This window comes from Emiliania huxleyi, assembly GCF_000372725.1.
Source record: "Emiliania huxleyi CCMP1516 unplaced genomic scaffold EMIHUscaffold_5, whole genome shotgun sequence".
In the NCBI taxonomy this organism is placed as follows: Eukaryota; Haptophyta; order Isochrysidales; family Noelaerhabdaceae; genus Emiliania; species Emiliania huxleyi.
The window spans coordinates 1,370,424-1,397,849 of record NW_005198244.1 but is presented as its reverse complement, the minus strand read 5'-3'; the positions used below and the strand labels follow the sequence as shown (position 1 = coordinate 1,397,849).

At 66.1% G+C, this 27,426-nt stretch overlaps 6 protein-coding genes across 6 annotated transcripts in view; 2 read left to right on the top strand and 4 right to left on the bottom strand.

Moving 5' to 3' along the window:
* Positions 1 to 1,034: 1,034 nt before the first annotated feature.
* On the bottom strand, positions 1,035 to 3,841 carry EMIHUDRAFT_420512 (hypothetical protein). The gene is made up of 3 exons (XM_005767177.1): positions 3,377 to 3,841; positions 1,951 to 3,292; positions 1,035 to 1,802 (listed from the first exon to the last, which is right to left on the bottom strand). Exons 1-3 carry the CDS (start codon positions 3,434 to 3,436, stop codon positions 1,267 to 1,269), a joined length of 1,938 nt encoding a protein of 645 aa, XP_005767234.1. The 5' UTR covers positions 3,437 to 3,841; the 3' UTR covers positions 1,035 to 1,266.
* A 2,744-nt stretch (positions 3,842 to 6,585) lies between these two features.
* On the top strand, positions 6,586 to 7,570 carry EMIHUDRAFT_61745 (hypothetical protein; the record flags this gene model as incomplete). Its single annotated transcript, XM_005767176.1, has 3 exons — positions 6,586 to 6,897; positions 7,132 to 7,220; positions 7,387 to 7,570. The coding sequence occupies 3 exons, from the start codon at positions 6,586 to 6,588 to the stop codon at positions 7,568 to 7,570; spliced, it is 585 nt and encodes a 194-aa protein (XP_005767233.1).
* Positions 7,571 to 12,890: 5,320 nt separating this feature from the next.
* EMIHUDRAFT_426038 (hypothetical protein) lies at positions 12,891 to 14,486 on the bottom strand. The gene is made up of 5 exons (XM_005767175.1): positions 14,279 to 14,486; positions 14,070 to 14,207; positions 13,635 to 13,690; positions 13,516 to 13,552; positions 12,891 to 13,343 (listed from the first exon to the last, which is right to left on the bottom strand). Exons 1-5 carry the CDS (start codon positions 14,470 to 14,472, stop codon positions 13,295 to 13,297), a joined length of 474 nt encoding a protein of 157 aa, XP_005767232.1. The 5' UTR covers positions 14,473 to 14,486; the 3' UTR covers positions 12,891 to 13,294.
* A 1,015-nt stretch (positions 14,487 to 15,501) lies between these two features.
* EMIHUDRAFT_432652 (hypothetical protein) lies at positions 15,502 to 16,344 on the bottom strand. The gene has a single exon (XM_005767174.1). The coding sequence runs from the start codon at positions 16,093 to 16,095 to the stop codon at positions 15,880 to 15,882; it is 216 nt and encodes a 71-aa protein (XP_005767231.1). The 5' UTR covers positions 16,096 to 16,344; the 3' UTR covers positions 15,502 to 15,879.
* A 749-nt stretch (positions 16,345 to 17,093) lies between these two features.
* On the top strand, positions 17,094 to 17,853 carry EMIHUDRAFT_197373 (mitochondrial 18 kda protein; the record flags this gene model as incomplete). Its single annotated transcript, XM_005767173.1, has 4 exons — positions 17,094 to 17,138; positions 17,239 to 17,373; positions 17,501 to 17,647; positions 17,791 to 17,853. 4 exons carry the CDS (start codon positions 17,094 to 17,096, stop codon positions 17,851 to 17,853), a joined length of 390 nt encoding a protein of 129 aa, XP_005767230.1.
* Positions 17,854 to 27,386: 9,533 nt separating this feature from the next.
* The window catches only part of EMIHUDRAFT_197369 (hypothetical protein), a gene marked incomplete at both ends in the record, with an annotated part of 1,461 nt that continues 1,421 nt past the window's right edge, over positions 27,387 to 27,426 (bottom strand). Inside the window, one exon of the mRNA XM_005767172.1 lies at positions 27,387 to 27,404. Within this exon, the coding sequence (XP_005767229.1) occupies positions 27,387 to 27,404 (18 nt within the window). The remainder of the gene's footprint in view (positions 27,405 to 27,426) is intronic.

The following is a 27,426-nucleotide window of genomic DNA, read 5'->3' as shown; positions in this document are numbered from 1 at the left end:
CAAAGTCAGCCTCCGGAGGCTATCGTGGGGTCGAGCCGGCGGTTGCCGTGACATGTGGTTCCACCACCCCTCGCAGGCTTTGCCTCTGACCGCCACCGTTCCCAGGCTGCCTAATGGGATGGAAAGGAAGGGCGAAGGCTGGGCGAGCGTATAGAAGCGTGCTCGACCTTGTCGTGGCAGCCTGCACGGCAGCGCTGGCAGGCGCGATGAGCCTCGTGCCACCTGACCCGAGACGGGTCGCAGGCGTCGCACCGAGCGTGTCGAGACCGGTGTCCTGATGTGCTCTGCACGGGTGAGTCACGTCGGCGTCAAAGGAGCGACGTGCGACCTGTCAGAGCTTGATCTCCGATCTCAGCGGCGTCGAGTCGCCTTCCGCGGCGACAGCTGGGATGCATCTCCTCCGTCGTTTTTCGCGCGATGGCCCTGAGAAGCTGGCGGTGCACGCAGGCGGACCTTGTAAATAAATAAATAAATAAAACGGGCAAACTCTGAGACGAGATGGGATTTAGGGACATGTGTCCCCGCCCTGCACGATCTTGGTGTGAGGGATCTTCAATCCGTGTCCCCTCACCCCTCGTCACAACCCGACACGGAAGAGCGGCAAGAGTTGGGGCTGCGGCTACGGCTGCGGCTATGAGAGGGGCCGGGGTCGCGCGAGAGCCGCTGCGCCGCGTGGACGCGCCTACACCGCTCTTGCTCCGCTCGCCACCTCCTCGCAAAGGTCCAAAGCCACCACCTGCTCCAGTGCTCCTCCGCGGCAAGTCCTTTCGCCGTATCTCCTTGTGTGTGCACGCGGAACGCTTAAAAAGTGGGTGCTCTACGTCACTTTTTATGAGACAGTAGATAGTGCCGAGCTGGCCGTGACAGCGTTTTGGGTAGTAGTTTTTGGGGCGGGGGTTTTTGCACCCACAGTTGCACAGACTTTTTGCAAACAAGTCAAGTACGTTGTACGAGAATAAAGTATAGAGTGTATACAGACAGGAGCAATTTGTCGACTTGTGGTTGTGCGCCAGTTGATCCTAGTTTGATGCCGCTTTTTTCATACAGTTTTGGTAGAAAATGAGGAAAATCCCGCCCAACAATCAAGGCGGCTGATGACGAACCGCGACCTCACATGACAGACAGAACAGGACAGTGAACTTGCTGGATTGGTGCACGGGGTGCGCTGGCCGCCGCAGGGGGCCGAGCGTCGCGCGGCTCGAACGCGCCCGCGCCGCCGAGGAGGTCTTGGGAGATGGCGCGAGGCGCCACCTCGCTTGCCCCGGCTCAAGGGTGGCGGTGCCCGTAGTACCCATGTCCCGGCGGGGCGTTGTAGTCGGAGGGCGCGTCTTCATAGCCGCCAAAGTTGGTGCCCGAGCTGAAGCCGGGCGCCATGCCGCCGCCAGACATGGCGGCCATCTGCTGCTGCGCGGGGTAGGGCTGAACGTATCCGCCGGCGGGGCCTGAGCCGGACTGCTGCGACAAGTACTGCTGCTGCTGCACGTACTGCTGCTGCTGCGCCACATAGTTGCTGTGCGACGGGGCGTACATGTTGATGTTTCCGGGCGGCATGCCCGGCGCAACTTGGTACATGCCGCCGCCAAAACCGTGGGGCATGCCGCCGTAGCCCGCGTAGTGCGGCGAGGCCATCACCGGCGCAACCATGCTGTAGGCGTACGGCTGCTGCCCGCCATACGCGGGCTGCATCATACCCGGCGGGCCGCCCGCCCGCGACGGCTGCGAACCGCCCAGCCCGGCGCCCATCGACCCGTTGCCGACGGCGATGCCCATGCCGGGGGGGACCATGCCCATCTCTCCACCGCCTACGCCATGAATACACCCGAGGTCAGGGCGGGAATACGGCATCGCGCCGTGTGCTCCGAGCGCCGCGTGAAATACACGGGCGATGAACGTGTTCCTCTCGAGCGCTAGTTGGAGTACATGAATACGTACTCAGCATCTAGGCCCCACCGTGCATCGCCGGCGGCATCCCGCCGCCCGGCCCGCCGCCGCCCGGGTTGCGGTCGCCGCTCCGGTCGCCCCGCGCTCCTTTGCCCTTTTTCTGCTTGCTTCTCCGGTCGCCGTCCTTGTCGGCGCCCGGCTGGCGGCCGGCCATCCCGGCGGGCGGCGCCGCCGCGCCGGCGTGCACCTCGTAGCCGTGCACCGCACCCGGCATGCCCATCGCAATGTTTCCGGGCGGCATCGCGCCGCTGGACGGCGGCGCCGCGCCGCCCGCCGCGCCGCCGCCGCCGCCTCCGCGCGGCTCATCGAGCGGCGGCGGCGTCCCCACGCTGGAGGGCTCCGAGTAGGAGCCGGTGGGCGGGAGGTAGGTTGGCCCCAGCGGCGCGGCCCCCGCCAGGGGCACGACGCTGCCCGCCGGCGGGCGGCCGACGCCGGGGGGGCCGCGCGCGCCCTTGCCCGCCGCGGCGGGCGCTAGAGGCATGATGCCAGAGAGGGCGGGAGGGAGCGAGCCGAGGGCGGGATTGTCGTCGGCCGCGCCGCCCGCCACCGCCTCCAAGTTGAGCTTCTCCAGCCCCGTGGCGAGCATCTTGTCGGCCGGGCTCGTGCCGATCGACGAGGCCGCCTCGGGCGCAGATCCGTCAAAGCCTGGGAGTGCCGTGGCGCCCGCCGATGGGAGGGCCGTCTTGAGCGAGGCGGGCAGGGGCAACGATCCCGGTGCCGCGCCGAGCGGGCTGACGTTCGAGTCAAAGAGCTCGGAAGACAGCTGGCCCAGGCCAAAGTCGGGCATCTTTTGCAACCCGCCCGGAGCGCCCGCGGGCGCGGCCGCAGCGACACCGCCGTTACTGCCGCACGCGCTCGTGTCCCCAAAGCCAAACTGCAGCTTGGAGGAGTTGCCGGGCAGCTGCGTGGGCATGATGACGCCCGCGGTGACCGTCGTGTCCGCCACCGTCGCGCCGGGCAGCGCGCCGACCGGGGTGGGCGCGCCCGACATGCCCAGGATCGCAGGGTCCATCAATGGCATGGCGGTGCTCGCGCCCGCCGCGGGCGCCGCAGAGAGCCCGGCCGGCATGGGCCCCAGCAGGCCGTCGGCCGGCGTGGGGAGCGAAGTCATCAGCGGGAGCGGGCCGTCGGCGGAGTCCGCCTTGGGCAGGGGCAGGCTCGACACCGTCGAGAGCGACGCGTCCGGCGCCATCACCGACTGGAGGTCGGCGGTGAGGTCAGAGCCGCTGTCAACCTTTGGGACCGAGGAGCCGCCGTTGCTGTCCGGCTGGGCGGCGGCGTCGCCGGTGGGAGGCGGCGTCGCCGAGCCCTTGCGCCCGCGGCCCCTCCCGCGCGATCCGTCCTCGCCACCCTGCGGGGAGTGCCGTCGACGCGTCAGGGGGTGGCGCGCACGGCGGGGTGTGCGGGGATGGCGGGCAGAGGGGGGCCGCCGCGCCTCCCCCTTGCCCTTGCGCTCAGCCTTGCCACCGCGGCCCTTGCCGCCGCGCTCGCGCATGCCGGGCGTGGAGCTCGAGCCCTCCTCGGGCGCGACGGCCTCCGCCTTGGCGGGCGGTGCGGGCGACGGGGACGGCTCAAACACCTGCACCCAATTCTTCTGCTGGCCCCACTTGTTGTCGGCAACCGGCGCCGGTCTCAGCACGGCCGGCGCGGGCGACGGGTTGGAGGGCTTGGAGGCGGCCGAGGGGGGCGGCGCCGTGGGGGCCGGGCTGCCGTTCTCCGTCGGCTTATCGCCCCTGGGCGGACGAGGGGGGCGCTCGCGGTCCTCCCCGTCGCGGCCGCGGCCGCCGCGGCCGCCGCGGCTGCGCTCGCCGTCGCCCTTGCCCCGCCCGCGCTCGCCCTTGCCGCCGCTGCCCTTGCCGCCGCCGTCGGCGTCGTCGCCCTTGGGGCGCGAGCCGCGCGAGGGCGGCCGCCGCTCCTCTGCCCGGCTGCCCGCCTGCTCGTCGTCGGCCCGCCGCGCCTTGGTCGGCTTCTTGTTGGACGTCCACTCGGTGTCGCGGTTTTTAAAGACGCCGGACCCGTTGAAGAATTTATCCACCTCCACCACCGCCTGGTCCTGAGTTGTGATGTCGTTCCGCTGCAGGATGTCCTTCACCTCCTTGAGGTCCTTGCCGAGTGTCGCTGCTATCGTCGCACAGTCCACCCCTTCCGCCATGCAGGCTGACCGCCGCGGCACCTCGACGCTGCCCGCGCGGCCGCCTCCGGAGGAGCCCACCTGAGCGCGAGCGTGCGGGGCGTGAGCACGCCGTGTCGTGCCGCGTCCCACGGTGCGTGCTGGGCGGCGCGGGGCGGGGGGGGGCACGGCTCCGGGCCCAGCGGCAGGAGCACAGGGCCCGCACGGCCGCGCTGTGAATCGCGGCGCGATCCGCGTCGCAGGGCGCGCCGCCGCGACGCCGCGGCTGCCGCGCGCGCCGATTCGACGCGCGGCAGAGCGCGCGGACAGCGCTGGTGGGGCGGCCGCCCGGTCGCGGGGACGGGGTGGGGTGGGGCGGGCACGCCTCCGCGGCAAGAGCAGAGGCGCAGGCGCCCTCTGCTGACAGCAGGCTCTGGGTGCGTGCTGTCTGGTGCGCGAGTTTCTTTTTCTTGGCTTGGCGCACCCAAAACAAAGCTAGCTCGTGACGAGTGTGTGCTAGTGCAGGGCGAAGTGGCAACGGTAGATGGGCGAGCATGACGAACAAGCACTTCCCGCTGCCGCCGACTTTGACCCGCGCGCCCGCGCACCTAGTCCTAGACCCTCACAACAGCGATAGGTGCCAGCTGGCCACACACCTCCACACATTTCATCTATGCCCTTGAGGAGAGTGGCCTGTCGTCTGTTGACGAGCGTGCTCTCTTCACACTCAGCCCAGCTGTCGCGTAAGCTGCGGACTGTCTCGCTCAAGGCGCTCAACCCCATGTCCTGTCATGAACGCGAAACCAACCTCTGACATCGCACGGTCCCACATCGCCGCAAAAGAGAGACAACAGGAGCCTTCGCCAGGTCGTGTGAAGAGCACACATGATGTAGTGAGTGAGTGGTCCCGGGCCCTGCGGGGAACTAAGTCGGCGCAAGTTAGTCTGTGAGCTGGACGAGGGCTAGTGGTGCGCCGAGGCGGGTCAAGTGGTGAAGTGCTCCCGGGAGTCGTGGTCGGAGGCCGGGACACTACGCGCACTAACTTAGTGCGCGGAAGTGAGTGCCTCCGGCCGGCCGCGAGGGGAGTGGTCCGGCGGGCCGCTCGTAGTGCCCTTCGCCGGCGGACGGAGGCGGGCTCGGCTACTACGCGCACTAACTTAGTGCGCGGAAGTGAGTGCCTCCGGCCGGCCGCGAGGGGAGTGGTCCGGCGGGCCGCTCGTAGTGCCCTTCGCCGGCGGAGGGAGGCGGCTCGGCTACTACGCGCACTAACTTAGTGCGCGGAAGTGAGTGCCTCCGGCCGGCGAAAGAGTAGAGACATGCACAAGCTCACTTCTCCATCGCCAGCCCGACGCGCTCATACAGGTTGACCCATATAATCTCTCCTACTAGTTACCGCTGTCACTGTCTCAGGCCCGCTCACAACACTAATTTCCCCGCCGATGGTGGATCCCCGCGCTGGTCGGCCGATGAGGCCGCCTGTGCCTCGCCCAGTTCCCCCTGCTTCTCTTGAGGCTACTCCTCCTCTCGAGGACCGGCCTGCCCATGCTGCTCCCCAGAGCCAGCGCCCGGCTCGGCATTGGCGGATGTTGAGGCTGAGACCTCTGCGAGCCTAGACCCCAAGCTTAGCGGATTCCCGGGGGGGGTGTCGAGGCGGTGCGTTTGTCGGGACGCGCCGCCCGATTGGTAAGCTCCGTCCCCCACACAGTAGTGGTACCGCGCCTCCCGTGCTTCACGGTTGCGTTGGAATCGTGCTCCATCATCCTCTTCTTGCACGGGCGGGCCGGGCTGGCTGGCCGGTGGGGTGTCTCCGGTTAGGTCAATGACAGCAGACGACTGGCTCGGCCCTGCCGGTGACATCGCAGGAGCCGTGGACGTGCTTGGCTCTTGGACGGACGCTGCCGAGGCCGGAGGTGGTGCAGAACCAGCCGATGGCGAAGGCGACGGCGCGCTGCGCGACGCATCGCCCCGAGCCTGGCGAGCACGGCTCGACGCCGCAGCGGTGTTGCTGTCGCACGCCCTGCGCTTGCCTGCCCGCTTGCCTGCATGGGTGCAGTGGGTGAGTGCCTCCCGCCACCCCGCGCACTAAGATAGTGCGCGTAGTGAGTGGGCCGCCGGCGAGCGGGCTAGTGGGTGAGTGAGTGCCTCCCGCCACCCTGCGCACTAAGATAGTGCGCGTAGTGAGTGGGCCGCCGGCGAGCGGGCTAGTGGGTGAGTGCCTCCCGCCACCCTGCGCACTAAGATAGTGCGCGTAGTGAGTGGGCCGCCGGCGAGCGGGCTAGTGGGTGAGTGCCTCCCGCCCACCCCGCGCACTAAGATAGTGCGCGTAGTGGGTGGGCCGCCTTCTAGTGGTCGGCGAGGCCGTGGCCAGTGCCCCGGCCCTGCGGCGCCGCCTAGTGAGTGAGTGCTCGCCGACCCTCCCCACACTAAGTCGTCATGTGTGCTGTGTTTTTTAGTTGGCGAAGGCTCCTGGAGACAACGCGATAAAAAATTCCCACCATCCCTCCGCGTGCCTTCAGAGCTGCGCTGCGCTGGGCATGCCGCACGCCAGCTTCCTGCGCAACCATGGCAAGACGGCGCGCACGCCGCGCCGCCCCTTCGAGAAGCAGCGCCTCGACATCGAGATGAAGCTGATCGGCGAGTTTGGCCTCAAGAACAAGCGCGAGGTCTGGCGCACGCAGCTGACGCTCGCCCGCATCCGCAAGGCGGCCCGGGTGCTGCTCACCTTGGAGGACAAGGACCCGAAGCGGCTGTTCGAGGGCAACGCCCTGCTGCGCCGCCTCGTGCGCCTGGGCGTGCTCGACGAGTCCAAGGCGCAGCTCGATTATGTGCTCGCGCTGAAACCCGCGGTGCGCGCAGGGAGAGCGCGAGAGGCCCTGCCCGCCGGGCGGCGCGCCGGACGTGGCGAGAGGTGCCCGATTGGCCGAGGGCGCCGTGGCGGGAGGCGGTGGCCGTCTCGCCGCGCCGAGAGGGGCGGACCGCCGCGCGTGCACTTGCGGCAGTGGGGGGGGGGGAGAGGGCGCGCTGCCGCGCCAGCCAACCTGGCATCCAGGCGCCTGAGTGATGCGTCCCCGCCGCCGCAGGACTTTATGGAGCGCCGGCTGCAGACACAGGTCTTCAAGCTTGGCCTCGCCAAGTCGATCCACCACGCGCGCGTGCTCATCCGGCAGCGGTGCGCTGCTGCACCCCCTGCGCGACCCCATGCCGTCCACCACCGCTCTCCCTGTCGCCCGTCTCTCCCTGTCGCCTGCTCCGCCGCTCGCCATGCCGCTCGCCCCTCCTCGCCCTCCTCGCGCCTCTGCCGCCTACCTCACCCACCGAGCGCCCCGCCCCCGCAGGCACATCCGCGTCGGAAAGCAGATTGTCAACATTCCGTCCTTCATGGTTCGCACCGAGTCGCAGAAGCACATCGACTTCTCGATCACCTCGCCCTTCGGCGGCGGCCGGCCGGGCCGCAACAAGCGGAAGGCCATCGCGGCCAAGGGCGGCGGCGGCGGCGACGAGGAGGAGGACATGGAGTAGATGCACCCGCTGGGGGGGGCGGTGGTGCGCCAGCTAGCGCGGGGCCGCGCCCCGCGAAACACCTCTGGGGCCGGCGCTGCGTGGTCTACGTCGACGGCTCTGCGGCCGCGCTGCCCAGCGTCCGCGCGCGTGCAGCATGTGAGAGGACGGGAGGTTTGTGACTGGGAACGGCGGCCAGCCGGGCCACTGCGAGCGAATGTGAGAGGGGCCGGCGAGGGCCGAGGCCGGCTGCGGGGGGGGCGGGGGATGTGCGACGCGCGCGGGCTCGGGGTGGCGTCGGGCCGATGTTAACCTTTAAGCTACTTTCATTTTGGTTGGGGGCGCGAGTGCCACACCCTGCACCCTCGAACTCGTGCGGCTCGACCCCGCTCTCGCGAGTCGCGTGAGCCGTGACGACTGTCGGGTGTCTCGCGAGAGCGTCCTCTGGCGGGGGGGCGCGAGGGCCCTAGAGGGTATCCATGCGGGGGGGAGATGGGGTTCGATGGCCCGCCGCAGGCGCCGATTTTTTGGATGTTTTTCTTTTTTTGCGCGATTTTCAGTCTTGTTTCATGGGAATTCAGCATACTTGCGGCCATGCTATCACGCCTTGCGACAGCCTGTCGGCGCTGCTGACCGTGCTATGCTGCACAATTGATCACCTGCATAGCTCGCGGCCTTAGTATCAAGCATTCAGTGACGACCTGATCGTACGGCCAGTAGGAAGGTGTCCTTCCATCGTGTGCACGCTTCTGACGCAATGCGCGTCACAAACTGCCTCGGATTGGCTGCTGGCACTCTCGAGGCTATGCCTACACAGCCTCGCGCGCATGGGCAGTCAAGAGGGACCACGCACCTTCTCAGGACAGCACCAGTGCCTCTCTCTTGGACCGGCAAACTTGGTGGTCTCGTGTCACCAATGTGGGACCAGTGCGGCATCGCGCCATCGACAGCTCCTGAACTGCGCCTCACCACTGACCGGGAAGGCCGCCAAGTGGGCCAGCACAGGTCGCACATTGTGGCAGCAGTCAGCAGTGCATGTCTGATAGCTAGAGCAGCAGCGTCAGGGTCTCGCAGGGTCGGAGATCGTGTCAAGCCTCTCGCCCGGCCGGCCGCGTGCAGACGTCGGCCTGTCTGGACTGCTGTCTGGAGTGATCTGTCGGCGGTCAGTACGACCGATCAGGTCGGAGTTTTCTGATGGTTAGAGGGTCTATCTGTATGTACTCCTCGAGATCTCTCCAAATCTGCCCTCTGATCAACCGTGATCATTCGGGAAGTCGGTGCTAATAGAGACTAATAGAGCCGGAGCCCCGTTTCCGCACTGCTGCGCGGCGCACGGTGCCTCCGGGGGCCCCCGCGCCCCCCCAGAGAGAGCGTCGCGCTCGCGGCTCGCGCCGCGGCCCCCCCGCGCGGGCCGCGCGGCCCGCGGCCGCGCGCCCGGCGGCGAGCCGGCGAGAAACCGGGCGGAGACCCGGAGAGCGGGGACTTGCCACTTCATCGATGAAGAGTGGCAACGTGCCCCCGTCCACTCGGCGGGGTCGCAGCCGCCTCTGCGCGTCCTGGGGATGTACCTTTGTCGCGCGCCGGAGACGAGACTCGACGCCGCTGAGATCGGAGATCAAGCTCTGACAGGTCGCACGTCGCTCCTTTGACGCCGACGTGACTCACCCGTGCAGAGGTAGCAGAGCACATCAGCGATCAGGACACGGTCTCGACACGCTCGGTGCGACGCCTGCGACCCGTCTCGGGTCAGGTGGCACGACGCTCATCGCGCCTGCCAGCGCTGCCGTGCAGGTTGCCACGACGAGGTCGAGCACGCTTCTATACGCTCGCCCAGCCTTCGCCCTTCCTTTCCATTAATTCTTTTTCCTTCGCGGCACGCGATGGCGGCAAGCCCTCGTGCACGCCCGCCCTCGACACGCCGAAGACCAACCGGCGACGGACCGCGGTGAGACCGCGCCGCCCTCCGCGCCCGCCCGCGCCCGCAGCGTGAACACATGCGCGCGTCCCTCTCCGCACGGAAACTTGCGCGCCAGCCGCGCAGCAGCCTCACATGCAGCGCGCATTGGCATGCTCGCCCCCTGGGCCGCCGACGGCCCGGTCGAGCGGGCTGCGCGGCCGCCGCACACCATCAGGCAGGCGCACGACCACCTGCAGCACGCCGCAGCCCACCGCGCAGCCCTCCCAGCCAAGGCTGCGCCTCACAGCTACACAAACAGGGCGCACAGCAGAGCACAGCGCATAGCACACGCCGACGCGCGCGCAGCACACGCAGACTCACGCGCGAATCCAACACGCACACGCGCACAGCACGCGCGCATCGCACTCCAGCGCAGCGCTGCACACAGAGCACACTAGACCATACCAGTGGTACTGGTACCATCGCCTCTGAGAGGCACCACCCCTCGGGGAGGGGGCGCGTCCGCCCAGCGGCCAGCGCCCCTCCGCCCAGCGAGCGTACCCGCAGCGCCCGGGGAGCGAGCGTCCGCCCTGCGGCCAGCCCGCTCTCCCCGCACGGCGTCGACCGCCCCCAAAGCGAGACAGGATGCACCCGCATAGTTAGCCGCTACGGCTCTATACGGGGGCATCCTCTCCCCCATCCGCATGTGAGGAACTGCGTACTACACTGCGTCACCCTCCCCAGCATCAGTGGGTTGCCTTTTGGGGTCTGAGCCCAACGGAGAAAAAAGAAAAGTGACCAAAATCGGCCCTGGATGTGCGGTTAATGACTGCACTCCAAGTGCTCCAAGTGCTCCAAATCGAAATCAGAAACCACGCGAGATCCACGTCTCCCGCCCCTCGGCTCTCGCGCGAGCCACGATCTCCTGCCCGATGTCCGAAAACGGAAGGCACGAATAGCCGGACACAGGAACGGCACAGCTCAACGGCAGAAATCCCACACACACATCCACTCACCTCTCGCACGAACAGTCGAACAGGTTCCCAGAGCCGGACGCAGGAACGGCACTGGCCAAAACACACCCACACCTGACGCACGAACAGGTACGAACAGCCGGACGAAGGAACGGCAGCCGTCACACACCCAGCCGGGGCAAGACAGAAGGCCGCCGAGGGGAAAGGGAGTTCGCAACTAAACGGCCGAAGCGGGTATCTCTCCAGTTCACGCCCGCCGACCCCGATGCACCTTATTACCCGAACCCCCTACCTGCAAGCCCACCGAGAGGGGTAGGGGTCAGCCTTGTTCAATTAAACACGAGTTCCACCGTAGCGCCGCATAACTCTAAGCGCGCGTGTGAGCGAGGGCAGAAATGCAACGCTCACGCGGTCCCGGGCTCGGTCCTCCCACATTCTCTAAATGATGAGTCTCGCTCTCCCTTATACAATAAGCTATAAGGGGCCTCTGCGAAATAAAAAGCGGAGGCCTCAGTGGGAGCGAACTCTGACGGAGAGGGAGGTTCCCCGTGTTTGTTTGCCCTTCCTTTCCATCCCATTAGGCAGCCGGGGAACGGTGGCGGTCAGAGGCAAAGCCTGCGAGGGGTGGTGGAACCACATGTCACGGCCACCGCCGGCTCGACCCCACGATAGCCTCCGGAGGCTGACTTTGAGGCACAATCATCGGACGATGTCGACGAGTTGGGTCGCTCTCGCGGTAGCCAGATGACCCCCCACATACTAGTATCATCGCGGCCAGGGCCGCAGGAAGTGCGGGGGAGGGCGCTGGGAGCAACACGGAGCCCCGTTGGACGCGTTTTCAAGATTAGCGTGTCACTGTCAGACCGAGAGTGAATTGGAACTAGCCGTAGCCCGTTCGCCCGACTGCTGGGACACACCTCGTCCTCTTGCGTCCTCACACACAGTCCCGACACCCCCGCGAGTCCGAGAGCTCGTCGGGCGCGACACCGTCGCGTCCGTCCGCCGCACAGCCACAGAGCGAGTGACGGGTAATCGAGGCCGTGGCCAAGAAAATCAAAATATTAAGCTCTCTGTTTGGACCACGGCAAAAAACTCGACGGTTTTGGGCATTTCAGAGCACGTTGAATCAATTGGCTGAGCTAGAACTCTCCCTCTCCCTTTCCTTTCATAATTATTGACTCAAAACTCGATGATTGCGCGACTTTGGAGAAGTTCTAGCTCAGCCAAAACGTTCCTCTCAAAAAATTGACTTAGGAAGCCGCAAACGGCAGCTTCTGAAAGCCTCACCGGCGCTTATTCTCTTGATCTTTCAAAACCTAGGCCTGCGGCCAAAATTTTCTAAAGGCCGCTGCGCGGCCAGCGCAATGCGCAACCAGTCAGCGACCGACAGTCAGCAGCAGACGGTGACGATTGGCGGCCTCGCGCCCTCAGTCGACCTCCTCTACCAACTCCCCTGCCCAGCCCATATGCCTCATCCAAGGTGGCGCAACCACTCGCGCAGGGAGAGAGAGAAAGTCGGCGATCTGCGCCGCGCAGAGATGAGCTCCGCCTCGTCTGCGTCGAGGTCGCCCATCGCAGGGCTGTCATAGCGCCATATGACGTACTGCATGTTGTTCATTACTTCGTAGATGCCAAAGTCGAGGACAATCTCACTCAGTGATGGCGACGGCTGCACTCCCGGCTGGCGGTACGAGAGATGAAGGCTAATGTACTTGCAGTGCGCGGTGCCTGCCGGCGCGAACAGGGCCCGGTACAAAAGAGGAGGCGACGTCTCCCTCGTCCACGAGCGCCTCAATGTGCGCATCGACGGTGTAGCCAGCTTTGAGAGACGGGAACGAGCGGCGGTGAATCGCCGACAGCGGCGCCTTCGTTCCTTTCCAGTGAATCGCCGGCGGGTGCCCTGAGCGTCGTATCTGTCGGCCAGTTGCCGCACCGCCGGCAGCAGATCCGCAGCAGCCGCCCAGATGGCGCCGGTTAGGACAGGAGCGAAGCCGCGTGGACACGGCTGAGCGACGCCGTGAGCCTCGTTTGGATGCTGCAGGCATGCCGGGCAGCGCGCGTGCTCCATACCGCGCGTCGGGCGCCCGCCGAGATCTTCGATTTCTTTGGTGTAGGGGACCAAAAACCCTGAAAATTTTCTTCGCCTGCGGCGGGCAGTTAATTTCGCTACTTTCGCTTTCACAGCTCTTTCACACGACTTTATCCGTCACTCGCTCCACAGCGGTCAGCGCGGCTCTCTCGCGCGCTCTCCTGCTGTCTGCGAGTGCGACTGTGCCCCGCGAGCCGCGTCCTCCCGGAGCTCGCGCGTCGCCGTCGGGCGCGACCGTCGCGTCGCGTGCCGCGCACAGGCGCACACGGCACACGCGACACCGACGGCACAGCCGCCGCTGCCGCGTGCCGGGTTTCAGCGACAGACTGTCAGTGTCGACAGACGGCGACAGGCGACAGCGCGGCTCTCTGCTCGCTCTCGCGCTCTCCGCATATAATAACCATATACACATATCTGGGGAGAGACCGCTCTCGCTGGTGTCAGACCACATACATGTATGTACACGGGTACGGAAGGACGGCGCGCGCACAAAGTCTGGGGTGAGACACAGTGTCCAGCTCCACAGCTGGTGCCTGGTCCACACACGGCGCGTGTGGCGTGACCCCGTGACGTGCTGAGCCTGCCTGTGCATGTCGTCTCTGAGTCCCTGAGACGCCGCGCTGGCGCGCTCGAGCCGGATGCGGGCCTGCGCAAACCGCAATGGCGATCGGCCGCGTCCTAGGGTCCCAAGAGAAGCCGGGGTCCCGCCGCAACCAATGTTGCCCGCACAGAAGCCGGGCTCCTACCACTCACAGACCCGTCTACCAGCGGCCTCCCTGCCAGCCTCATGCTACGTGGCCGACCGTCGGGTACTTTCCGGTCAGCTTTGAGTACCTGTGGCGAGGGGAGGCCGAGTGTTTGAGAAGTCCGCCTCCTCTCTTGTCTCGAGGCAGTCCGGCTGGCGATGGATCTCAAATCCCCGGACCCCAGCGACGCCTTCTGTGATGCCATGTGCGCGCGGGCAGGCCGCCTGGCTGCCAGTCTCGCATCTACCAGGGAGCATCACCAGTCGTCGAGAATCTTGAGGTGGTCGTCGTCCACACCTGCAGCGCCGGCGGTGGGTCTCGACTCGGCGAGGCGGTGGCGGTGGCAACGGAGGTGGCTGCGGATGTGGGCTGCACACACCCGTCAGGTCGCTGTGTGCGTCCTCCTCTTTGAGGGACATCATCGCGAAGCCCTTGCTGCGATCGCGGGGGGAGTCGCGAGCTCACTGGGCGGCGAGCGGCGAGGGCGGCGGGAGAGAGGCGGCGCGGCTTGGGCTGGGAAACAGGCAAGGGCTGGGCAGGGGCAGGGCAGGGCGAGGCCAGGGAGAGCAAGGGTGTGGTGAGCGTCTCCCAAGCGTGGGCCATCTCCCGCATCTCCTCCGTCCTGAGCAGGCAGGAGCCCGAAGGCCTTCAAAATGCAACGCCCGGTGCACGTGGGGAGCAGTGTGTGCGAGTGTGTGGCGAGGAGAGTGGCGGGCGTGCAACGCACGGAGTGGAGTGGGAGGAAACGATGCCGAGTTGCTAACGTCGAGCCGTCTGGGAAGTGGCAGCAGGGCTTTCGCAGGGGCGCCGGCGCCTGGCGTCCTTGCCCGCAAAGATGCCGTACGGGCCACCGGGCCCGTAAAAGTCAGCGCCGGCGCTCACGTCAATCACGCGCCCCTTGAGCGCCAGCAGTAGCGGCTTGCGCCGGTCCATCCCGTTGTAGGCGAGCAGTCTGCGGTGCGCGGTGAGTGACAGGGCGTGGGAAATCGCGGGTGGGAGGAACGAGGTCTGGCGTTGACGCACTCGTCCTTTGTAAACGTCTTGGGGTTCTTCTGCAGCTTCGTGGAGAGCGCTGCGGCCTCCGCACGCGCGCTCGCCTCGTCCATGGCTGCGAGGCGGCGCTGCAGCCAGCGATAACCAAAGAGGAGCGCGACCGGTGTTGCGAGGACAAGGAGCCACGTCGGAGGCTGGCCGAGCGACTCGAGCGCCCACGCCATCGGCCAGATGCGTTGATCACAGTAGCCCCGGGAGCCTTCGCCAGGTCGTGTGAAGAGCACAGATGCTCTAGCCTCACATGTCACTTCCTGTCGTCTGTTGTTTGAGTTGTGCCCTTGTTTGTGCCCTTGGCACCGTGGAGTGCTGGGGGGGGCGACAGGGAGGATGTGGCCCTGAGTTATGTGTACGCCGACTCAGGGTGTGTGGCAGCCAGCTGGCTGTGTGTCTTGTGAGCTTGTTTGTGACTGTGTGTCGTTCGTGCGTGTCGTCATCATCTGTCCAGCGTCCACCCATACCGCGTTGGTGTCCAGTCCGAGCCTGGCTGTTCTTCACCTTTCTTGTTTCTACCTACGTCCTACCTACTAAGATGATGTAGTGAGTGAGTGGTCCCGGGCCCTGCGGAAGTCGGCGCAAGTTAGTCTGTGAGCTGGACGAGGGCTAGTGGTGTGCCGAGGCGGGTCAAGTGGTGAAGTGCTCCCGGGAGTCGTGGTCGGAGGCCGGGACACTATACGCGCACTAACTTAGTGCGCGGAAGTGAGTGCCTCCGGCCGGCCGCGAGGGAGGGGAGTGGTCCGGCGGGCCCCCGCTCGTAGTGCCCTTCGCCGGCGGACGGAGGCGGGCTCGGCTACTACACGCACTAACTTAGTGCGCGGAAGTGAGTGGCAGAGTGGGCCGCGGGCGAGCGGGCTAGTGGGGGTGCCTCCCGCCACCCCGCGCACTAAGATAGTGCGCGGGGGTGAAATTCTCAAAAAGGTGCAGCACTTCTAGCCGACATCGACAAAAGTCCCTCTCTAGCCCCGCGGCGAGCGGCCCCGCCGGAGGCGAAGAAAATTTCGCCATCTAGCGCTCGCAACACATAGATTTGTGCATAAATCAACACCTCCAATCTTCGGGGGAGTGACGGATAAAGGCGTGCGAAAGAGCTATGAATCCGAAAGCAGCGAATCCAAGTGATGGCCCGCCGCAGGCGAAGAAAATTTAGGGTTGGGGTTCCCCTATGCCAAAGAACTCTGAGAGGATTTCGGCGGCCGGCGCGCCGAGGCACAGCGGTTCGCGCTGCCTGCTCGCGCTGGTTACACCGTTGCTGTGGCCGTCTTCGTCCGTATTGTACACCGAGCTGGCGCCACAGCAGAGTACAACAACGGCTCGGACGAACTGCTCACTACATCATCAGAGGGCCCGGCAAGGTCCACGGCGGAGCTGGCGGTGGTGGGAGTGGTGGTAGGAACGAAGGCGCACCTGTCGGCGATTCACCGCCGTTCGTTCCCGTCTCTCAAAGCTGGTTACACCGTCGATGCGCACATCGAGGCGCTCGTGGACGAGAGAGACGTCGCCTCCTCTTTCGTCCCGGGGCACTGTTCACGCCGGAAGGCCCCGTACACTGCCAAGTACATTAGCCTTCATCTCTCCTACCGCCGGCCGGGAGTGCAGCCGCCACCAGTGAGATTGTCCTCGACGTTGGCACCTGCGAAGTAATGAACAACAGGCAGTGCGTCATATGGCGCTATGATAGCCCTGCGGTGGACGTCCTCGACGCAGACGAGGCGGAGCTCATCTGCGCGGCGCAGATCGCCGACTGTCTCTCCCTCCCTGCGCGAGTGGTTGCACCACCCTGGATGAGGCATCTGGGCTGGGGCAGGGCCGTTAGTAGAGGAGGGCGACTGAGGGCGCGAGGCCGCCAATCGTCAAAGTCTGCTGCGACTGACTGTCGGTCACTGACTGAGCAATGAGCAATCGCATCGGCGGTTTCACTCACGCTCACAATCGGGTTACATCCAGGTCTCTGTGCGGGATGTGCCGGGGGGCTGCCCCCCAGTCGATTGCCGCATAGTTCGTCGATGTAACCCTACCAGAAAGCTGTATTCACACCTACCCTTCCAAAAAAAGAAATGTCCGGGTTTTGTCGAAGATCCGGCGGGTTTATCGGAGCATCACCCGCGGGCGTACCGTCGGGTACTAATTTTAAGAGCAAGTAAACAGCAATAGATCCGGCCCTCAACCGGCCTAACCGGTACCCAGCCCTCACGGAATTCGGTCCCTCGTTGTACAGCAATCGATCCTTCACAGCTGCCCGCCCTGCCAAACTTGCTGTTGAGTGTACTCTCTCTTGCATCCCGCCAGTGTGATGTATCTGCTGTGCCGAACGTGCGCGTTTGGCGGAACCTCTCACCTGGTGCGCGTGGCAACGGGTCTGTGGGGCGGCCCCCTGTACCCCCTCCCCCCCCCGCCCGGGTGTTTAGCAATTGGTCCCTTGGCAAGTGCAAATCGGTCCCCTGGCTCCAGGAACTGATCCGGCACTACACCCGGATCTATTGCTGTTTACTTGCTCTTAAAATAAGTACCCGACGGTAGTGGGTGGGCCGCCTTCTAGTGGTCGGCGAGGCCGTGGCCAGTGCCCCGGCCCTGCGGCGCCGCCTAGTGAGTGAGTGCTCGCCGACCCTCCCCACACTACGTCGTCATCGGTGCTGTGTTTTTTAGTTGGCGAAGGCTCCTGGTAGCCCCGGCGATTGGTGACTTTTCACACCCTACTTGCTTTCTCACGGGAAAAAAAATGGTACCGTAGTGTCCCGGCTGCGCTAGCGCGCCCGAGCCTCCGACTGGCGCTTCTTCCGTTCCGCTCGCGATGGCTGAGCCAGCCCCGGACATCGACCTTTTCCGCGCGGGCCCAGTCCGCTACCTCGGCTACTCAAACGAGGCCATCACTGCCCGGCGCCCGCCAAACGGACGCTGTCGAGAGAAGCGGCCACCGGGATCGCACGGCCCAGTAGGTGGGCGAGGCGTTCCGGCCGCTAGTGCCCCGCTGGTGCGTGAACGCCTCCTACGGCCTCGCCGGCTGCTACGTCGTCACCGACGCGGCGTGGCGCGCACAGGCGCCACCGGGTGGGCGGAGTGCTGCTGCAGAGGTCGCTGCCCGTTAGAGGCCTCCACACACATCAAAGACCCCTCACACAGACGGGCCGCCGTCGCGGATCGGGGCGAGGAGGACACCACGCCACCTGTCCTTCGCCTCACCATTCACCTCGCCTGCAGGCGGCAGACACTCTCATGTGGCAGGGGCTCGCGTCGATTGCTCTGCCGGGCGCAGTGATCAACCGGGTGGTCTGGGCGGCGGGCAAGGCGCTGCCGCCGTCATCCCGCATTCCGACGCTGTGCGGGCTGGCTGCCATACCCGTCATCGTGCGCCCCTCCCCGAGAGACGTCTGAGAGGCTTCCGAGAGTTTCCAAGAGCCCGCCCCACCCGTGACAACCCGCCACGCCGACACACATGCACGTGTCACGAACAGCCCTTTCGAGGCTGACTTGTCTGTGCCGCCGAGTAGGTGCGTCCGATTGACCATTTGGTGGACGGCCTGCTGGACAGCACCGTGAGAAAATGGCTTTGAGGCCACTGCGTCGCACCTACCTGCCTACGAGCCGCCTCGCGCGGTTCTCGTCTCGCTCCCGAGAGGTCTTTCTCTCTCGATGTGCGTGAAGGTCAAGTCCTTCTCTCCCTCGTCGTTGTGCGTGTGCAAGTGTCTTTGCGTCGCATAGTTCGGACTACGGACCGTTTCCCCTTTGGCGTCGGCCGCGTCGCCGCTCTTCGCGGCCGACGAATGGGAATGCGGGCGAGCGTCTCACGCACACACACGGAGCTCTGCGTGCGGGGGTGCGCCATGCGGCGGTGTGACAGTGTCACACGGTGTGTGCGCGCGCCCCCCGCGGTGCACGCGCGCACTGTGATATGTGGTCAGGTCAACAGAGGTGCCCCACAGCCACAACACCGGCACCGCGCGCGGCACACGCGCGCAGAGACTTCCCCCCCTCCCCACGGACTGCGGTGCACCGGTGCTCGCCCCGGCGTCTCGCGGACCGCCACACACACTCCCACTCGCGCCACTCCCGGGGCGCGGGGGCGCGGCCGAAAACGCGGAAACACGCCGAAGGATCAGCTTCATCTCGATGTCGAGGCGCTGCTTCTCGAAGGCGGAAGGGGCGGCGCGGCGTGCGCGCCGTCTTGCCATGGTTGCGCAGGAAGCTGGCGTGCGGCATGCCCAGCGCAGCGCAGCTCTGAAGGCACGCGGAGGGATGGTGGGAATTTTTTATCGCGTTGTCTCTCTTTTGCGGCGATGTGGGACCGTGCGATGTCAGAGGTTGGTTTCGCGTTCATGACAGGACATGGGGTTGAGCGCCTTGAGCGAGACAGTCCGCAGCTTACGCGACAGCTGGGCTGAGTGTGAAGAGAGCACGCTCGTCAACAGACGACAGGCCACTCTCCTCAAGGGCATAGATGAAATGTGTGGAGGTGTGTGGCCAGCTGGCACCTATCGCTGTTGTGAGGGTCTAGGACTAGGTGCGCGGGCGCGCGGGTCAAAGTCGGCGGCAGCGGGAAGTGCTTGTTCGTCATGCTCGCCCATCTACCGTTGCCACTTCGCCCTGCACTAGCACACACTCGTCACGAGCTAGCTTTGTTTGGGGTGCGCCAAGCCAAGAAAAAGAAACTCGCGCACCAGACAGCACGCACCCAGAGCCTGCTGTCAGCAGCAGAGGGCGCCTGCGCCTCTGCTCTTGCCGCGGAGGCGTGCCCGCCCCACCCCACCCCGTCCCCGCGACCGGGCGGCCGCCCCACCAGCGCTGTCCGCGCGCTCTGCCGCGCGTCGAATCGGCGCGCGCGGCAGCCGCGGCGTCGCGGCGGCGCGCCCTGCGACGTTCGCCTGCCCGTTCTCTCGGCTGTCCGTTCTCGACTAAATAAATAAATAAAACGGGCATCTCTACTAGGAGATGGGTAAAAAGGAGCAGGAATTGTCGGTGTATGTGCAGGGTTCTTTGTAGGGATGGTCGGCGACTAGCCGGGGGTCGCCCTCCCGGTCTCGACTAAATAAATAGATCGTTCAAACTCTGAGACGAGATGGGATTTAGGGACATGTGTCCCCGCCCTGCACGATCTTGGTGTGAGGGATCTTCAATCCGTCCCCCCACCTCTCGTCACTACCCGACACACAGAAGAGCGGCAAGAGTTGGGGCTGCGGCTACGGCTGCGGCTGCGAGAGGGGCCGGAGTCGCGGGGGGAGCCGCCGCGCAGCATTGACGCGCGCGCACCGCTCTTGCTCCGCTCGCCACCTCTCGCAAAGCTCCAAAGTCAATTTTCACCACCTCCGGCAGGTCCTTTTCGCCTATCTTGCCGCCGTTCCACGCGCCTGGAAGAGCTCGTCGCCATAGCCGCATTGCTTCATTTGGTATTGCTAAAAATCTCTCTTGCTTCACGGCCTCCTGAACTGTCGTGTAGCACCCCTGCCGCCATCCCCGCGCCTCTTTTCGGCATCGTCGGGCTCGGTGTCATACTCGGAAGCAAGGCAGGCGGCGAGGTGGGGGAGGGAGCGCGCGGCGGTGCGCGCTCGGGGCTCCCGCTGGTGCTAGAAGGGCCAACGCCCAATGCGCTCAGCCTGTTCTTGTCCACCACCTTGGGAGAGGGGGGTGGGTGACCTGCGCCCTGTGTTGTTAAAAGTTTATTTGGATGCGCTTTCCGTTTGTGAGAGCAAACTCGCTCTCGCCCAGGTCGGTGAAGACTTGTTCACAGTGCTTCCAAGTGATAGCCGAGCTCTTTTTTGTCTTTCTATCATTTGTGGAGTTTCGGCGTACGCCGAAATTCATATGTGCGCGGCGTCTTTTTAGCCGTCGGGCTTTGGAAGATCAAGATGCGTATGAGATGATGGAGGCGCTCGCCGCGTGAGGCTCCCTCTCTCTCCGGCTGCGCGCCTGGGTGCGGCCTCCGAGGCGGCGGCTGGCGCGCGCGATAAGGTTTTTGCTCCCCTTCCCTGTGGGACCCGTGTGGCGTGTCTGACTGTCACTGTGCTGTCGCCTACTGTCTGAATACGTTTTCCACGTATTCCAAATGACCTCCCAGAGGCCTGTATTCCACCCGTATTCCACCCGTATTCCACGTATTCCATGGAATACGCCGTATTCCAAGCTCCAAAAATGGACGTATTCCGTATAAAATTTTCTTCGCTCCGCGAATTCAGACAGTAGGGTGCTGTGGTGAGAAGTGGGTTTCTGCTTTTGTGTGAATCTAGGCCCGCGGGTAGTCTCCCCCTATCCCCAGGGCCTCCAGGGCTCGCACCTCAACCTCTCACAGACCAGCGCAAAGCGCCGAAGTATTTTCTTGTCAATAGAGCTCTGCCAAGGTCTGTGAACGGCGGCCACGAGTGTGTGGGAAAGCTCGCTCCTCCCGCCCACAATGTTTGCTGCTTGTGCACGCACGCGCGGTGCGAAGGTGCCACCGTCAGAGCGGAGCGATCCACTGACCGACGAGGACGCTTTTATGATGACCGCGTTGCTCGACGGCGAGCACGGCTTCCTCACCTACAAGTCGTCAGGCCACCCTGTTGCTCCAGGCTCGACCTGCGAGCTGACTGTAGACCTACCTTCACCGTCGGTGATGGTTTGGAGCTGGGAGGAGGCTTGGGGGCGAGACATCCTCTTCAAGGTTGAGCTTCCAGGTCATGCCTCACAATGCCATCCCCAACTCTCTCGTCTCGCTGCCCTCAGCCTAGCACTCACCGCCACCGCCTTCCCCGAGAACTGCCAGGCGATGTGCCCAACGGCTGCTTCAATGCCGACGGGGCGCTAACCGGGGCGCACGCTAGCCGCGTGATGCGCCTCCCGGCTGGGCGAGTGCGGCTCGCGTGGTCCAACCCGTCGAGGGGCGGGCGGGAGATCAAGTACAAGTGCGCGAGCGGCTCTTCGGACGAGCTCGATGCGATGGCCGCGAGCGACGTGGTGGCCGCCGCCGCCGCGAGGACGGTTGCGGCGGCCATAGCGGCTGCGGTCAAGGCGGCGGCGGCGGCTGAGGCGGCGGGAGCGGCGGCGTCACGGACGGTGCAGGCGGAGGTGGTGCCGCCGTCTCCTCCTTGCCCGTCCGAGATGGAGCTGTCGGCAGTGGAGGAGGAGAGGGACGTGGGAGAGGAGGCGGCGGTGTTAGAGAAGGCGGATTGCTGACTCGAGACGACTGGGCCGGCGCAAGGCGCCCTCTCGGACTTGGCTGCCATGGCATCTGTGATGGGAGCACCGGCGGGGCGGAGGACGGCGTCGCCCGCCGGTCCGCCGGTGCGTGTGGGCGGTGGCGGTCCGCCGGTGGCGGTCCGCAGGGGTCGGGGGCGGGGGAGAGCGTGGGGCTGGGGGGCAGAGGGAACCCGCACGAACTACTACATCGTCCCCGATAATATAGTGGCATGGTGGGGGATGCATGTGCGTAGAGCGTAGAGTAAGAGCGCCCGAAGAACGCATTCGCGAATGTGGGGTTTACTCCCTATGAGGGAGAAAATGTGCGTCGGATACATTTCATAGGGAAAGAGTTCCAAAAACCTCCTTTCACGATACTACATTTCACAGCTCTATCGGGTATCGCCCAGTGGCAGTGCGCGCGCCCCATATATGGCCATGCGGGCCGGCGCGGCGCCAGCGAGCGGCGTCGGCCGGCGTGGCGTGCCTTCCCCCCTTGGTTTTGCCTTTTTCTCGTGTGTAGGATGTGCATGCACAACATCGGATCGAGACCCAGTCACGCACACGAGGCGCACAACGTGCCCGCACAACGATCAACGTCCCCGCAGCGCCGGCCCGCGCACCCCCCGACCGCCACCCCGCGCGCTCCCTCTCCCGCGTGTCCCGCCTCCCGCACGGCGGCGCACGCGGCGCGCGCTCTCTTCCGCTCCCGCCTCTTGTGTGTGTCATTCGAGGGGGGAATCTGTCTGTCCCCGCCACCGCGCGCCGCCGCAACCAGTGCGCAGTGGGAGCCCCAGCTCGGGAGAGACTGTCGCCATGCGTTAGTCGGCCTTTGCAGGCGCGTAGAACAGATAGGCGGGCTTGCAGCCGAGAGACTCGCAGCGCTCGACGACGACGCTCCAGCCCTCGCCGACCGGAGCGCTGCTCGATTGGTCAAACCACTGCGGCGGGCGGAGCAAACCAAGGGTGAGATCACAACGTGGATTCGCGGGCCGAGGAAAGGGGGGGGGCGGGGGGCAAAGGTTCCTGCCAAGCGCGCTTCTCATCGTCCAGGAAGAAGCCGCACCAGCCCTCGCTCGCCCTGCAGACAAGCCCGAGGAGCAGGGCCCGCGAGTGCGCGCCCTCTGGCAGCCTAAAGACCCAAACCAGCGACCTCAGCCGCTCGCCCGTTTGTAGAGGGTGACATCTCGACAGCGCTCTACTCGTGCTTTCACACACTAATGGGGGAGCGCAAGCCGCAGCACGCACCCGCCCTCGAAGGCGCAAGGGACCTCGATGCTCAGATCGACGCGACTCAGGATCGTCCGCGCGGCCTCGCCAGCGGTCGCCTCCGCCAGCGGCTCGACGTCCCAGACGATGGCGACGGTGATCACGGACGGCAGCGGCTGCACGACATACCGCCGGAGGAGCGTCTGCAGGCTGCAGTTCGGCATCGGGCAGCTGGGGCCCAGCGCGGTGCGAAGATGCCCCGCAAGTGAGCCGCCCTCGGCCTGAGGTAAGGTGTGAGCTCACATAAAGTGGTGGGTCAAGGGCCGGGGCAACCGCAAGGCCCGGACACGCGGGTGAGCAGACCCCGCACCCCCCACTCCCTCCCTCCCACATCCCGCCCTCGGCCTGCAGCAGCGCGCGTAGTGTCCCCCGCTATGTGTCGCCGTTCTCGGGGCACGCTATCCCAGCTCTCTCGGACGAGGCGCATTCCCATCTCTCTTTTCCGGGTGGTGACTGTCCCTGGTCTGGGAGGGGGGAAGACGGAAGAGTTGAATTATCGGCCTGCAGCAGCACCGAGCCGCAGACAAAGAAACTGCACTGGTGGTAGCCTGTCCGCCGGAGGTGCGGGCGTAAACTAAGCGCGCGGAGGGGAGAACAAGGCTCGACCGTCGTGTGGGGAGACCAGGGCGGGGGGTGGTGGTGGTGGGGGGCGGGGGTCCGGCTGTAGCCGTCCCTCGGGGAGATCTGGGAGATCTGGGGAGATCTGGGAGCCCATATGGGACGCACCCATCGGCTCGAGGAGGAGCTGCCCGCACGCGCACTCGCAAACCTCGCTCACGCGCGCTCGAAAGTGGCGCGTGACGGCGTCGACGAGGCCGGCGTCGCCAGACTCCGACAGGACCGAGAGGGCCGCTTCGAAGTACTCGCTTGGGTCGTCCACGACGTCGAGGAAGCCGCGCGCCTAGGTAGTAGCAGTAGGCAACCTTGATTCCAAGATCTGGCTCTACGCACGCCCAACGCAAGCGACTAGGGACAGGAGACGACGTGGCTTAAATCCACAGAGGGAAGTGTCCTGGGGAAGCGCCTTGTCGAGCAAGCTCGGTGGGAAGGCGGCGCGCAGCAGCGACTTGGGAGAGGCAGTGCGCTGCCCGAACAGAGAGGACATCAGCAGCTTGACGCTGCTTGCGATCTTCTCGTTGCTCGGCGGCAGGGCGAGCACGGCGCGGCGAAACGGGCGGACGCACCAGAGAGCCTGGAAGAAGACGGCGAGGAAGGAGGCCAGCAGCGGCGACTCCAGCCCCCAGTTCCCGCCGAGGCCGACGATGGGCGCGGCCATGGCCGTCGGAGAGGGGACGTTCCGGCTGGCGAGCACCCTCGACCTCCCCGTCGTGCTCGGCGGCTCCGGCGGCGGGGCCGGCGCAGGCACTAGCGGGGCCGAAGGCGCGAGCGGAGTCGGGGGCGCTAGCGGAGGCGGCGACGCTAGTGCGTGGCGGATCTTCGCCCGCACAGCGAGCGGGAGCGGCAGTGCTTCCCACTCCTTGTCGCCGAGAGCGGCAAGCTCGTCGAGGGTCTCGAACTCCTCCTCTCTCAGCACCTGCGCCAGAGGGCGGAGGGCAGGAGTAGGAGTGTGCAAGGGGGCAGTGTGCAACTTCCCAGATCGGACCCCAAAGTGTGCGACTGCGTGGCCAAGCGACTGGCGACGGGAGAAGTAGGGTGGCCTGCCGAGATCTGGGGAGATGTGGGGTGATAGCATATGGGGAGATTTGGGGAGGCGCTGACCTCGAGCCAACGCTCCAGCTTGCCCTGCTCCTTGGCCGGAAACAGCGCCTGGAGTGGGGGGCTGCGGTAGTTCGCACGACTGTGGGCGGTCTCCTGCCCCCACTCCACAGGACGGATCTTGGAGAGGGGGGGCTGATGGATCTTGGAATGTCTCTTCAGGTGCCCGATAGAGCTGTGCTACTGCTCCCACTACTCCTATACTACTCATACACTCCTCGAAGAAGCGCAGGTCCAGCTGCTGCTGCGCCAGCCGCGCGGAGGAGCGCGACGCCGAGTCGGGCCTGCGGAGGGGGCCACATACGCCCCCCGTCGCTAGTCGCTTGGGCGTGGAGAGGGGTGTCCGATCTTCCGATCTTGAATAAATGTGAGGGTGCCTACTCAGAGCCGCACCTCAGCGAGGGGTTGGAGCAAGTCGAGGGGGCGAGCGCACGCGGGGCGTCGCCACCGCACTCGGGCAGGCACTCGGGTGGCCGCGTCAGCGACTGTTCCGACCCTTCCGATTGCGGGTTGGAGAGGCGTCCAGACTCCGCGCTGGCCACGCCACCGCCGCCGTCGCCGCCGCCACCGCCGTCCACGCCTAGAGGAAGGGACATCTCTCGGGGTGAGAGAACGGGGCTCGTTGTGGCCCGCGGTCCTCCGTCGCCCGCGCCGTCGCCACCGATGCCGAGCATCCGAACCCTCTCCGTTGGGACAGCGTCTGGCGGTGCGAACACTGGGTCGACTCGGCCCCCGCCTTGTGTGCCGCCCGGCGCTGGAGGGCTGCCCCAGTCGCCGCCGCCCTGCCGCTGCTCGTGCGGGCGAGGCGACCTGGGCGGCATGCCCACGCCGCCGCTCATCTCCGCTGGAAGAGCGCCGCGCGTGAAGGCGGGGCTGATCTGGACGAACCGGCCCAAGCTGAAGATCTTACCTTGCTGGAGCGCCGCCGAGGCCGAGGCCGGCCGCACGAAGCGGCAGAAGGCGTGCAGAGGTGGGCTCTCGGGCGGGATGCGGCCGCGCCGCTGCTGCGTAACCCACGGCCGGAGAAACTTGATGCCGCCGGGGGCGACCTCGCCGAACACCAGGAGCGCCGCTGCAACCTGCTCGCGAAAGAGCGACAGGTGAGGCCGGCGGTGGGCGCACAGAGGCGGCGCGGGTAGGGCAGTTGCAGCTTACTAGGGCGCGAGGCCAGCGGGCAGAAGGGGACCTGCGGCTCGGAAACGTGCGACGGCACGCGCACGAGCATGACGGTGTAGGGGCAGATGCGGCGCTCCGCCGCCGCCATGGGACCGTAGAGCTTAGCGCCTGGCCGCGGCATGTTGCACCGGTTGCACTTCTCGCGAAAGGCAAAGTTGATGTTTCCGCAGTTGCGGCACGTCCAGTTACCCGGCGCGGAGCCCGGCGGCCCATTGCCGCCGGGCGGGAGCGGCAAGGTGAAGTTAGCATGCCTCGCAGCGAGGGCGCGTGCTCGGCCGCCGAGTGCGAGAGGAGGCGCAACACCCGGCGGGTGTGCGAGCGCCGTCCAGTACTGCATCACAGACGAGATCTCGGCTTGGCCGACGGGCGAGTCGCCCGGCTGGCCCGGCTCGACCTGAAGATGGAGGCACGCGTAGTCGGCAGAGTAGCCGAGGAGGAGGAGGCGCCGGCCGCTAGCTCCGAGGAACTGGAGCGCGATGGTCATGGCCTGGCGGTCGCCGACAAAGAGGAGGCCAGCGGAGGGCCCTCCGTGGAAGCTCGGGCAGGCGGCGGTGGTCGCAAAGCTCGCGGTTAAGACCGCGAGCTCCTCGCACTCATGCAGACCGGCGAGAAGGAGAGCGCACTCCTGCTGCTCACGGTCGATGGCCTGGAGCGCACAGTGAAATGCAGCGCAGCCGGAGAAGCCGTGCGCGCAGGACAGGTTGTAGCCGGTGTCGGGCGTGAGCTGAAGGCCGCAGAGGTAGCAGATCGTGGGGGTGGGCCGGTTCATTCGACAGGCACTCGAGGGGCGGGAACGGCGCCTGCAAAATGATGAAAATCATAAAAAAGAAAACCTTCAAGCTCGGTGTGGTGGCCCGTCCTCCCATCCCTCCCTGGAGGTCGTTTTTCTCCATCGTTTAGCTCGCAGCTGGCCGAAAACGTCTCTCATTTAATCCTGACAAGCGCTCCCCGCTGTGGGCCTGTGGCGGCCGCGCGCGGGGGACGTGCTGCGATGCGCCCTCACGTCCCCTCCTCCGCTGGCGAGGAGGAGCCGCTCCCGCTCGCGTACGCACCGAGCCCCAGCAGCGCGTTACCCGGCGGGCTGCTCGGCGCCGCACCCGCCGGCGCACTCGCCGCCGCTGCGCTGCTCGAGCCCGCGCCGCTCGTCCCCGCGGCAGCGCCACTGCTGCTGCTCGCGCCCCCGGCCGGTGCCGCGCCCCTCGGCTGCACCACCATGCCCGGCGGCAGCCGCGGCCGCTTGCCCGCGGCGCCTGCGGCGGGTGTGAGGGGTGCGCCAGTGTTGGGCCCTGGGCTTCACTGGCCCTGGGCTACTGTCCCACAGCCTCTCCTCCCAACTCGGACCTGAGCCGGGGCAGGGGTCCCCGGTCGCTCGCTCGCGCAGCAGCGTGCGTGCCGGGCCGGGTGTGGTGCCGAGGGGGGGAGGGGAGAGGGAGGGGAGGGGAGAGGGAGGGGAGGGGAGAGGGAGGGGAGGGGAGAGGGAGGGGAGAGGGAAGGGGGGGGGGGGGGGGGACTCCTGATCTTCCGCCGACGGCCGCCACACTCGAGCTCGCCGTCGCGGCGGCGGGCGGCCGTGGCTCCTCCTCCTTGAGCCTGTCCGCAGTGTGAGGCGTGAAGAGACGCCGTCCTCGGGTCCCCCCCCCCCCCCCCCCCTTCGCCCTCGAGGCTATTGAAGGGCTGCTCTGCAAAAACAGCCAGCTCCCCGGCTTCGGTTTCGGCGGCAGCGCGGGCCCCTTCCGCCTCGATCCCCTGCGTGAGTGGGGGGGGGGGGGGCCCGAAATTATGTATTTCCAAAATCCTGGTATTTCTTGCGGGCAGGT

What these genes read in the sequence shown, in the direction of transcription:
- EMIHUDRAFT_420512 (XM_005767177.1), bottom strand. Translation starts at nt 3,436, where the DNA reads ATGCGCGAGCGCGGCGGCAAGGGCCGCGGTGGCAAGGCTGAGCGCAAG. An exon ending in AGCGCAAGGGCAAGGGGGAG is followed by an intron (nt 3,293 to 3,376) that starts GCGCGGCGGCCC and finishes CACTCCCCGCAG; the next exon opens with GGTGGCGAGGACGGATCGCG. An exon ending in GATGCCGCCGGCGATGCACG is followed by an intron (nt 1,803 to 1,950) that starts GTGGGGCCTAGA and finishes TTCATGGCGTAG; the next exon opens with GCGGTGGAGAGATGGGCATG.
- EMIHUDRAFT_426038 (XM_005767175.1), bottom strand. Translation starts at nt 14,472, where the DNA reads ATGGCGTGGGCGCTCGAGTCGCTCGGCCAGCCTCCGACGTGGCTCCTT. An exon ending in TTTGCGGGCAAGGACGCCAG is followed by an intron (nt 13,691 to 14,069) that starts GCGCCGGCGCCC and finishes CCGCGATCGCAG; the next exon opens with CAAGGGCTTCGCGATGATGT. An exon ending in CTCAAGATTCTCGACGACTG is followed by an intron (nt 13,344 to 13,515) that starts GTGATGCTCCCT and finishes CCCTCGCCACAG; the next exon opens with GTACTCAAAGCTGACCGGAA.
- EMIHUDRAFT_432652 (XM_005767174.1), bottom strand. Translation starts at nt 16,095, where the DNA reads ATGCCTCATCCAGGGTGGTGCAACCACTCGCGCAGGGAGGGAGAGACA.